The 12923-nt window shown below is 42.1% G+C and overlaps 1 protein-coding gene across 1 annotated transcript in view; it reads right to left on the reverse strand.

The window, feature by feature from the left end:
- The window catches only part of LOC126298634 (uncharacterized), a 210460-nt gene that overhangs the window by 12633 nt on the left and 184904 nt on the right, over positions 1-12923 (reverse strand). Inside the window, exon 5 of the mRNA XM_049990041.1 lies at positions 6207-6271. Within this exon, the coding sequence (XP_049845998.1) occupies positions 6207-6271 (65 nt within the window). The remainder of the gene's footprint in view (positions 1-6206; positions 6272-12923) is intronic.

A 12923-nucleotide genomic window follows, 5' to 3' on the forward strand; every position in this document is an offset into this window, starting at 1 on the left:
TTATTTAGCGTCAACTGCCACCTGACACACCATACAGCAATCTTTTCTAAATCGCTTTGCAACTGATACTGGTCTTCGGATGACCTTACTAGACGGTAAATTACAGCATCATCTGCGAACAGTCTAATAGAACTGCTCAGATTGTCACCCAGGTCATTTATATAGATCAGGAACAGTAGAGGTCCCAGGACGCTTCCCTGGGGAACACCTGATATCACTTCAGTTTTACTCGATGATTTGCCGTCTATTACTACAAACTGCGACCTTCCTGACAGGAAATCACGAATCCAGTCGCAAAACTGGGACGATACCCCATAGCTCCGCAGCTTGATTAGAAGTCGCTTGTGAGGAACGGTGTCAAAAGCTTTCCGGAAATCTAGAAATACGGAATCAACTTGAGATCCCCTGTCGATAGCGGCCATTACTTCGTGCGAATAAAGAGCTAGCTGCGTTGCACAAGAGCGATGTTTTCTGAAGCCATGCTGATTACGTGTCAATAGATCGTTCGCTTCGAGGTGATTCATAATGTTTGAATACAGTATATGCTCCAAAACCCTACTGCAAACCGACGTCAATGATATAGGTCTGTAGTTAAATGGATTACTCCTACTACCCTTCTTGAATACTGGTGCGACCTGCGGAATTTTCCAATCTGTAGGTACAGATCTATCGGTGAGCGAGCGGTTGTATATGAGTGCTAAGTAGCGAGCTATAGCATCAGCGTAATCTGAAAGGAACCTAATCGGTATACAATCTGGACCTGAAGACTTGCCCGTATCAAGCGATTTGAGTTGCTTCGCAACCCCTAAGAAATCTACTTCTGAGAAACTCATGCTAGCAGATGTTCGTGTTTCAAATTCTGGAATATTCCATTCGTCTTCCCTGGTGAAGGAATTTCGGAAAACTGCGTTCAATAACTCCGCTTTAGCGGCACAGTCATCGATAACAGTACCATCGGCACTACGCAGCGGAGGTATTGACTGCGTCTTGCCGCTTGTGTACTTTACATACGACCAGAATTTCTTCGGATTTTCTACCTAATTTCGAGACAATGTTCCCTTGTGGAGCCTATTAAAGGCGTCTCGCATCGAAGTACGTGCCAAATTTCGCGCGTCTGTAAATTTTAGCCCATCTTCGGGATTTCGCGTTCTTCTGAACTTCGCATGCTTTTTCCGTTGCCTCTGCAACAGCGTTCGGACCTTTTTTGTGTACCACGGGGGATCCGTTCCATCTCTTACCAATTTATGAGGTATGAATATCTCAATTGCTCTTGCTACTATATCTTTGAATTTGGGCCACATCTCGTCTACATTCGCATAGTCAGTTCGGAAGAAACGGAAATTGTCTTTTAGGAAGGCTTCTAGTGGCACTTTATCTGCTTTTTTAAATAAAATAATTTTGCGTTTGTTTCTGATGGATTTGGAAGAAATGGTATTGAGCCTAGCTACAATGACGTTGTGATCACTAATCCCTGTATCAGTCACGATGCTCTCTATCAGCTCTGGATTGTTTGTGGCTAAGAAGTCAAGTGTGTTTTCGCAACCATTTACAATTCGCGTGGGTTCGTGGACTAACTGCTCGAAATAATTTTCGGAGAAAGCATTTAGGACAATCTCGGAAGATGTTTTCTGCCTACCACCGGTTTTGAACAAGTATTTTTGCCAACATACCGAGGGTAGGTTGAAGTCCCCACCAACTATAACCGTATGAGTGGGGTATTTATTTGTTACGAGACTTAAACTTTCTCTAAACTGTTCCGCAACTGTATCATCGGAGTCTGGGGGTCGGTAGAAGGAGCCAATTATTAACTTAATTCGGCTGTTAAGTATAACCTCCACCCACACCAATTCGCACGGAGTATCTACTTCGACTTCACTACAAGATAAACTACTACTGACAGACACAAACACTCCACCACCAATTCTGCCTAATCTATCTTTCCTGAACACCGTCTGAGACTTCGTAAAAATTTCTGCAGAACTTATTTCAGGCTTTAGCCAGCTTTCTGTACCTATAACGATATCAGCTTCTGTGCTTTCTATTAGCGCTTGAAGCTCAGGGACTTTTCCAGCTCAACTACAACAATTTACAACTATAATTCCGACTGTTCCTTGATCCAAGCACGTCCTGTAATTGCCAAGCACCCTTTGACATTGCAGCCCATCCCGCACTTTCCCGAGGCCTTCTAACCTAAAAAACCGCCCAGTCCACGCCACACAGCCTCCGCTACCCGTGTAGCCGCCAGCTGAGTGTAGTGAACTCCTGACCTATTCAGCGGAACCCGAAACCCCACCACCCTATGGCGCAAGTCAAGGAATCTGCAGCCAATACGGTCGCAAAACCGTCTGAGCCTCTGATTCAGACCCTCCACCCGGCTCTGCACCAAAGGTCCGCAGTCGGTTCTGTCAACGATGCTGCAGATGGTGAGCTCTGCCTTCATCTCGTAATCAAGACCGGCAGCCTTCACCAAATCAGATAGCCGCTGGAATCCAGAGAGAATTTCCTCAGATCCAAAGCGACACACGTCATTAGTGCCGACATGTGCCACCACCTGCAGCTGGCTGCACCCTGTGCTCTTCATGGCATCCGGAAGGACCCTTTCCACATCAGGAATGACTCTTCCCGGAATGCACACGGAGTGCACACTGGATTTCTTCCCCTCCTTAGCCGCCGTATCCCTAAGGGGCCCCATTACGCGCCTAACATTGGAGCTCCCAACTACCAGTAAGCCCACCCTCTGCGACTGCCCGGACGTTGAAGGCTGAGAATGATCCTCTGAAACGAAGCGCGTACGTCCTGCGTCAGACTGCAGAACCAGTACCTCGGTGGACGGTGGTGTTTTAGTGAACGATACGGGCTTGGCGAGGTTTAATCATCGATCATCATGTGCTTGTGCCTATATAACGCATAGGCGTAGGGTGTGTATGATCATTAATAGATGTGGCATGGTTAGTTTAAGGGAATACCGCACGTCCTTCTTATAGCGACACTATTACCCCCTGGGAAAGAATGTGTGTACCCGAACTATCTGCATGTAGTGCTGTCCTTGTGAATGTGAGTGAAAGTTTTTTAAATCGTGTAACGGAGGAGGTCATCGAGTATCAGCAGGACATTCACCTAGTGGAATGTGAAAAACCGCCTAAAAACCACACAAGGCTGGCAGGCACACTGACCCTCGTCGATCTATAGTTGGCGCATCTCCCTGTCCCAGAAGTGGCGCTTTATCGCGGACGGCTATTCGGGCGGGTACTTGGCGAGGTTAAATGGAAAACAATAATATCTCTACGCTCCAAGCAGAGATAAAAATGTTGATATGCCTCGTAGTGATGACCACTACCTGCAAATTCCCAGAGTAGAAAGCAACAGAGCTGCGCACTGACATTGTGGAAAATGGGAGTGTTGTTTTCAGACAATCTGTTTTGCCGCTAACCCTCCATTAGGAGTGCAGGGGAGTTTATCCAGCCACGATGATTGATGTTCCCTTCAGAAAACGTATTGTAATACGTATTGTAATATCGAAATCGTGTGTTTAGCGCATCGACTGTACCGCCTGGATGACACTGGACGTCCTTTTGCGACTTCAGGGTAGAAGAGAAGCGGGAACATTACAACACTTGTTACTGATGTACTCAATATATAAAGGTTACATCGTACCTTTATCTTTTCTAACTCTACCTGGGCGTAGGTAGCTTTCAAATGACAAACAAACGTTGTACGTTTTCCGAGTAGACGATAGACACATTGGGTACTGGACGACATCAGCAACAATATGGACGCAGGTTATTCGAGCTTATTACACCTGAAGATGCCTTAATGTGGCGACGATTATTATTTGAAAATTTTGCAATTATTAAGTAATCTCTGCAAATAGGTTTCACGGGCTAATTGAAGCACTCTACTCAATACTGAGCGCAATGAACCTGTGGGACATTCTGTACTGTTCTTGGGTAAGTTCTACATCGTTCTTATGACAAGGATCATTCCCTTCCTGTGACTTTTAATTGCTGACTTGCATTCGTAATTATATGGATACAGTGTGGTGTCGTGAAGGAAGGAGTACTGGGGTTTAACATCCCTTTAACGACAAGAACAGTAGAAACTGGTCACGACCCCAAATTGGGGACGGATGGCGAAGGAAGTCGACCGTGTCCATTTCGCAGGAAGATTCCCGACATTTCTGGGCCACTTAAGGAAATCACGCAATTCCTAAACCTGGTTCGGATTTGAAGCACTGTCCTCCCTAATACCAGACTAGTGGGACCAGACACCCTTACCACATCCTTCTTTCCTTCGACGTCCCTATCATACTCACGATCACAATCAACAGAGGCAAATGTCCTCATTCTATGCGACAATGTAAAGAGTTCTTGAAATTACCGCAGAACACAAACTTGCGAAGAGGAACTATAATACATCAATGTTCCTTCCCTTGAGGCCAAATACACCTGACGACCATTCCTTCCACCACCAGGATACTAGCCGACTACGCCCGGAAGGGAAAGAGAAGGAAAGGAGGCTGCGTCAAGTTCTCGATCACTCGACTGTTCATCAATCTCCGGGACTGAATTCCAGGTATCTCCGCAGCCTCTAATGGAGTGAAAACATGAGAGACTATCGATGGTGATCCGTGACTCGCGAACGTTAAGCTCGGTGTTGCTATGGAGCCACTCGGGAGGAGATGGTTGTATAGCGGCATAGTGTTTCACAATCTCCCTTTCCTCCTTAACACGTACAGCAAAAACACTCCACACGCACTCACCTCAGCCATCGATAAAAAATATTTACAGTTAATTCTATAACACTTGTTTCGCGAGAAGAAGTATCAGTGTGCAGGAATGAAGGAAAATGTAAATTAGTACAGCTGCTACTACACTTCAGAGTCTTACAACGTACAAAACCATACGACGTAACTTAAATCGCGGCTTTGGATTTGTGGTGTGCTGTTTTTCCAGTATTTTCGAACTTTTCCAAACACCTTGGATTCTAGTGTTGTAATGAAGTGCATCTTAATTAGGTAACTGTAGATGAAATGCAAACGACGTAAATTCAACACGTCTAAGCGCCGTTAGGCGATATTGTACCGAAAAGTATCGTCTATGCACACATGAGCGAAAACAAGGGGACAGATGAGTGCTCAACGTTCTTGAGATAGTATACATACAAAAAGATAATATCCAAATTTACAAAAGCGCTGTGGAGACATATAGAGCAACTAAAAGAGCATTTGGATGTGACAGTAGCTAAACTGTTGAGACAGCAATTACACAAAAAGTTCAGGGGCGGCAATATATCTCTACCATCACCCACTAGACACTCAGTAATAAATAACCGCTGGTACTGGTGGGTTTTCTTACTGCTCAAACGGTAAGGAAAATACCAGTGGCATCGAGTGCTACGTATCTCACAATTTCTACGCATTTATAACAACCTATAAAAGTCAAGAAGCTGGCTAGATGGGTGCTAAAGAGTTCTGTCAACAATACATTACTTATATGGTTTTGTGCGTTTGTCTCAGGCTACACATGTTGCTTAGATTTGTGACATGTGACGAAATTTGCGGAATGATTTGATGTGGAAATTGATCCTTCATTCGAGAAAAATTGTAATGATCTTTGGCAAAGGCATTATTAGTATTATTTCCTGTCATTAAGAAAATGTTAAATGTATCGGTGGTAAGAAGTACTGCAATACCTCCAGGACTGGATAACATTACTTGCAATTGCATATTCATTTTCTAGTTCATTCAATGACAAATGCTAAGGACGGAAACATGGTTAAAAAAGTCAGGGAAAGTAATTTTTCTCTGCCTTGTGGTTCTGAATGTACAGTAGCGATTATAAGAGTAACTTTATGTCAAACGTTGGCACACATTTGAATCCTTCTATTTCGTTAGCAAATCGAGACATTGAATAACTTACGTTTTCGCAACCGCATACTTAAGAACAAGCTTTAAGGCCGGGTTATCTGAGCACAATACATGGCACTCTAATTCTCATTTTCTGGTAGAGGCCAATCAATATACAGTAATCTCTGGTAATGTGATTTTCGCATCAATTCTTGATCAAAAATAGTCGTTTTGATATAGCAAATGCCTTAACAGAGATGGATTTATATTGTGTACATATACGTGAAGCTGTGTTACCAGCAACGCTGGCTGTACCAGTATTGGGGAAAGGAGTTTCCGAAGTCAAAGGAAGCAAACTCACAGCTCGTGTCCTGATGGCGGCTATGCGGGCGCTCCTGCGCTTCCTGGGTGTCTCTCCATCAGCTCCTACAACAAAACAATTTGTTATTCTGTTTTATTTGTCCTGAAAATTAGTAGATTTCATGTCTCACTAACTCACGGCTTTTTTCAGTGAGATTAAGATATGTCAATGTTAAAGCTCCTTAACAGACGAATCCGCGAAAGATTTGGATAATTATCATATTTTGTCACATAATAATAATAATAATAATAACACGAATTGTAATAACAGTAATACGAGAGCGTGCTGAAAAGTAATGCCTCAGAATTTTTTGTGTGAAAACTCTGAAAGTCTTTCAAGTAAAACAAACAAACAAAGTAAAACAAACATTCTACATTCTACATCTTTATTCTCTATGTCTAGATATATTTGCAGTCCTTGGTCACTAGAGAGCTACGAACTATAGCGTGTAACATGGTGGTGTGTGATGTAACTATTTCGGTGCGTGAGAACCAGAGTGCTGTAATCAGGTTTTGAATTCGAAATGTTGTGCCACACATGGAGAACGCTCTCCTTCAGCATGACAATGAAGATCATACGAGCGCTGCACCATCTGCAACCACCCAACGCCTTGGATTCTTTGTCATCGATCACTCTCTTGGCCTTATCCGATTTTCATCTGTTTCCAAGACCTAAGAAACGCCTTCTAGGACCTCACTTTGATAATGGTGAAGTGGTGCAAGCAGAAGTTACGTTGTGGCTCCGTGAAAAATGTCACACATTCTACAGTGACGGTATCAACACACGGATCTCGTTCGGAGAAATGTGTTCGTTTCTAGGGTGACAATGTTGAGGAATAAATGTCTTCACGTGAAGAATAAAGATGTAGAATGCTAATAAGGTCTGTTTTGTTTAAAAATCTTTAAGAGTCGGAGGCATTACTTTTCAGCACACCCTCGTAATAAATAGCAAAAAGATACATGCTAAACAGCTTAACAACATCCCCTTAAACACTTCTGATTACCAGAAAGAGTAAGCCATTATAAAACAAATACCATCAAAAATGGACACAAAGAAACAACGGTACACAAACTAAACAAAAAAATAAAGAGACAAATAATGAAAAAATTAACCAGACCACACAAATCCATACAACCTGGACAACAACAACAACAACAACAAGAAAAGGCATACAGTGACCTACCACACCAAGTTCACACATGAAATAGCTAACATATTCAGAAACGCCTGCATCTCGTGGTCGTGCGGTAACGTTCTCTCTTCCCACGCCCGGGTTCCCGGGTTCGATTCCCGGCGGGGTCAGGGATTTTCTCTGCCTCGTGATGGCTGGGTGTTGTGTGATGTCCTTAGGTTACTTAGGTTTAAGTAGTTCTAAGTTCTAGGGGACTGATGACCATAGATGTTAAGTCCCATAGTGCTCAGAGACATTTGACATATTCAGAAAACAAGGCATAAACATTGCTTATAAAACCAACAATTCCATACCATAGCACATCCCAAAATTGAAATCAAAACCAGCCAGATATTAACAATCTGGAATCTATCAGTTCAGTTGCAGAGATTGTGAGAAGATATACATAGGATTGACTGGCAGGACATTCGACACATCAGAGCATTTAAATATGGTACAAATCATTCAACAATCGCGGATCATCTAAAACAAGAACACCATGGACCAAGCAATGTTGAAAAACATATCAATATCATAAAAATCAGTAAAGACAGACACCTCCTCCCTTTCCAAAAAAATTTCCACATACAAAAAGGATTAACACAAAATAAATTGCTCAATGACCAAATAAACATTGGAAACCAGACTCTATATAAAATAATTGATGAAATTACTTGAAAACGAAAAGAGCCTTTTCCGTCCTTCACCGCTTCCCTCTCTCCCACAACCCACCCTCCCACTCACAATTTCATTCCACTTCTCGCTCTGCACCTTCTCTAACTCACATTCCATCACACTGCCATACACTTATCTCCACTCATCATGGTTTGCCCTCCCCTACACAAAAAATCCCTCCATCGCTATTCCTTCCCTACTCTTACACAGTTCATAAATAGACAGAAACATAGTTAAATAGAATTACGCACACACAATAATCTAATATAAAAACGTTGTAGGTCAAAGACAAAGTTATGTTAGCAACACTACAAAACACAAACCACAACACTTATTTAGAAGTGCAAAAACAAAAAGAATACAGTGGTGTGAATAAAAGAATGTTGTGAAAAACATAAGAAATACATAGTGCTGCTGAACTACTAAAAAGTAGACCAAAATTATCAGTGTCTAACGCAGAAAAAAAAAACGATGTGCTAGTACACGGCATTTCCCGATGAAAGCGAGAAATCAACTGAAAATAACCGTAAGTACAAAGAAAACTTATTCTTAACGAAGTGTTTCTCGATCTAAAAGCAAATCAAAATATAAATAACTTAATTACAGACCACTGATGATGACTTACCTCAATAAAGCGAAACGCATCTGGTGAAAAAAAGCTGCAACGACAGAACAAAAATCCCCTCAAGAATTGTAAAGCAACTATGGACACTATGGCCACACAAATGAAGAATTTAAAGTGCGTTAGAAGATTGATTTGTTTGAAAGATGTTAACGTTGGTGACATTTCACGTAATTTACATCATTTCAAGATGCACATAACATCGTAGTCGATTAATGTTACTGCAATAAAACGGCTTATTTTTGACGAAGACATACTTACATGTCGGAGAATTTTAAGTCTGGCATGTGCTGGCGCACAGTCTTTTGCAGTACCACTTGAAACTGGTCCAAAGGCTGAAACTGCAATCGTGAAATAATAATTTCTGCACTCAACGAAGAATATGAGCTTTAAGAAAGCTTTAAGAGATATTTATTAAATACGTTTGGTAACAGACCTTGCTTTTTTTAATTATCATCCAAGCCCCAAGCCAACATGGAGATAAGCAAATTATGAAAGGTAAGCGTCTGATGACTAACGGCGAGATACGATAGACTCACAACAGAAATTATACTTGTTCGTTTCATAATACTGTCTCCTTCATACCCAATTAACACAACTGACTCGCATTCTGGAGCACGGTGGTTAAAATCCTTGCCTCGCCATCCAGATTAAAGTTTTCCGTGGTTTTTCCTGGATCGCTTAACGTAAATGTCGAGACGCTATTAGAAAATGAAAGACTGCCGATTTTCGTCAGTCCGAACTTGTGATTCGTTTGTAATACCCTCGTCGTCGACGGGATGTTAAGCCATAATCGTCCTTCAATCCAGATGATATATTTAGTTATTTGTACCGAGGACACGATATTGTAAAAACATTCTCTTCCCTTCCGCCAGTGAAGAGCCATTACATTAATGGCAAAAAATTGCTGTCCGATAGCAAAGCTGTTTCTGGGTTACACCTATTCCACAAAAAAATTATATTTAGTATCTCGTCGCTTATACAGAGCAAACTTACGACATGCTTTTTTCAGTTACTTAGCTAAATAATTTTTACTTTTAGTTGGTGTTTCTAAACTTAACCAAACGGTTCATATGCTTTCTTTCGGTTAAAACAAGCTTCACACAAATTATTGCGGACGAAATAAGTAGTGTACTTCGTATTACCTGGAATCTGAAGGAAATGTAATCAACTTCAGAATTTCTAAAACACCATTTTCTGTTTAAAAAGCATAAACTTTTTACTGTTAAAATGGAACAATGTCTTTGTTTCTCACTGTATCATCAACAAGAAATTTTAAGGACACACATAAACCTACACAAGTCGTATTTCTATCCTTAAGAGTTTTTCAACCCGTCGCACCAAGGATAATTGTTTCGAAGATACAATCTATTCGAACATACAAAAAAAAAAAACTTTAAAGAAAAAATGTTAATTTGGAGGGCTAAATTCAACGACACTAATTTCGTACCAACTTCCCAACTGAAATACTTACGCCTACTAGGTCTCCTCTAGTTTCATGCACATAACACAGAATGTGAGTGAGATTCACTATTCAGTTCGCTCTTAATAGTTTGCCTATAACGTGCTCTACTGGAAAGCAGTTGGACATTCAGTTGTCTAGAAAAGAGGTGATACAGTATTTCTTGGACAGCCAGTATATAGTTTTATGAGAATACGGATTATATTTAACTGCCTGAAAATTTACTCACTTTACACTTAGGTGACAAAAGTCATGGGATAGCGATATGCACATATTGGTGGAGCTGTCATTTGTACTCGGGTGATTCGTGTTGAGAAGGTTTCGGATGTGATTATCTCCACATTCAGAATCTGTTAATTCCGGTATAGCGATGGTAGACGCATAGGACATTCCATTTCGAAAATTTTTAGGAAATTCAGTATTGCGCGATCCACAGTGTCAAGACTGTGACGATAATACCAAATCACAGACATTATCTCTCATCACGGACGACGTAGTTGTCGATAGCCTTCACCTAACGACTGTTAGCAGCGGCGTTTGAGTGGAATTGTCAGTGCTAACAGACAAGCAACACTCCATGAAATACCGTAGAAATCAATGTGAGTCGTACGATGAAAGTATCCGTTAGCACAGTGCGCCGAAATTTGGTGTTAATGGACTGTGGCAGCAGACGACCGACGCGAGTGCCTTTGCTAACAGCACGACATCGCCTGCAGCACCTCTCCTTGGCTCCTGAGCCATATCGGTTAGACCCTAGACGATTGGAAAACCGTGGCCTTATCAGATGAGTCCCGATTTCAGTTGGTAAGAGCTGATGGTAGGATTCGAGAGTGGCGCAGACCCTATGAAACCATGGATCCAAGTTGTCAATAAGACACTGTGCAACCCTCCATAATGGTGGGGAGTGGGTTCAGTTGTACACTGAACCAATCAATGACTGGAAATGGTTATGTTCGGCTACATGGAGACCATTTGCAGATGTTAGTGGACTTCATGTTCCGATAAAACGATGAAATTATTATGGGTGACAACGCGTCTTGACGCTGGACCACGTTCACGACTGAACTGCAGAACGTTCTGGACAAATCGAGCGAGCGATTTGGCCACACACATCGCCCAACACGAATCCATTTGAACATTTGTGGAACATAATCGAGATGTCATTTCGTACACAAAATCCTGCACCAGCAACTCATTCGCAGTTATCGATGGCCATAGAGACGGCATGGCTTTGTATTTCTGCAGAGGACTTCCAACGACTTGTCGGGTCCATGCCATGTAGAGTTGCTGCAGTACACTAGGCAAAAGGAGGTCCGACACGATATTAGGAGGTATCCCATGACTCCTCATCTCATTGTACACTGGTCAGCTAGAGCGTTGTGACCACCATCGTATTATCGATATAAACACGAACTGTGGCAGAACTAACATCACACTTTAATGCTGGACAACGTAAAAGTATGATTGAACACACAGTGCTTCGAAAACTCTCAACGATGTGCTTCTGCAACCAACGACCCACGTGTGTGCCAATGGTAATATCAGAAGGCGGCATGGGTGGTGCCACACCACTCTGCATTGTTGCCAAATTTATTCGAGATGGCGGATCCAAGATATTGGTGAAAAAAGGTCAGTTGGGCTACCTCCACTATCCTGAGTCGTCCGACCGCCACTTCTTCCTTGGAATTGGCTGGAAAAGGCCTCAGTCTGTGCTGGATGGGATGGATGTAAGCCTTTATTTAGCAGGCAGTCTTTATTTAAACAATCTGAGGCAGCAGCTCCATCCAGTGTGTTCACCATGAGGTCTGGAGTCCAACTGATCTAGTACACAGTACTGCAACTAGAGGTCACTATTGTCCCATGGCGGTCTGCGGAAAATGGCGGGAAAAGGACTCAGCCTGCTGCAGGCTGCTCGGTAGCAATGACGGTACTTTATTTGTCTTGGAACAGTTTATTTAGGAATGGATTTCACGTAGTTTATTCATTACACTGATACAAAGCACTCGCCCTGACGTTCTTGTGGTCACTACACACAGCATACAGACCCACGAACTACTCGTAAATTACCCAAATAATGCAACAGACATGCAAACAACTCTGCTTTCAACAGACATCTCTGAAATGGAAAAGCTCTCACCGCTAAGTAGAGGCTCCTACATCCCGGCACAAAGTATGGCTTGTGAATGAACGGAGCAGTATGATTGGCTCTTACTGAAGATACCTGCCAAATCACTGATGCCACCGGTGTGGAAGCACTGTCCGCCTTTTTCTTTCTGTAGACGAAACTTTCAGCAACGAAACTATTTTGTAAAGATCACCATATTGCACTGACAGTTAAACCCTGCAAAAGTGGCCTACACATCGTCAAATACGGAAAGAGTCTTGCTACTGATACTGAACTAAAGAAAAGAAAACTTTCTTAGGACAGATTATTATCTTGTTCTTTCGACAGTGCTAATTTTAGTGGTTCTGTCTCAGAGAGGAAGGGCCACAAGCTGCCATACATTCACTGTAGAGCACATGTTTTGTCAATTGCTGCCACCAACTCTAGGAATAAACACCCTATTATACAACGCACATTACATGTTGTTAAAGACATTTACAAACTTTTTCATGGTTCTTCCAAACGAGAAAATGTTTTGTATGAAATTCAGTGTGCTTTAGAGCAACCTGTTTTAAAAATACCCGAAGCTGTTGACATCCTATGGTTAAGTACCTATCGCACAGTTCATGCTATTTTCCTAACCTACAAGAGAATTATAATGGCATGTGAACACATACACAAGG

The sequence above is a fragment of the Schistocerca gregaria genome, chromosome X (genome assembly GCF_023897955.1).
Source record: "Schistocerca gregaria isolate iqSchGreg1 chromosome X, iqSchGreg1.2, whole genome shotgun sequence".
NCBI lineage: Eukaryota > Metazoa > Arthropoda > Insecta > Orthoptera > Acrididae > Schistocerca > Schistocerca gregaria.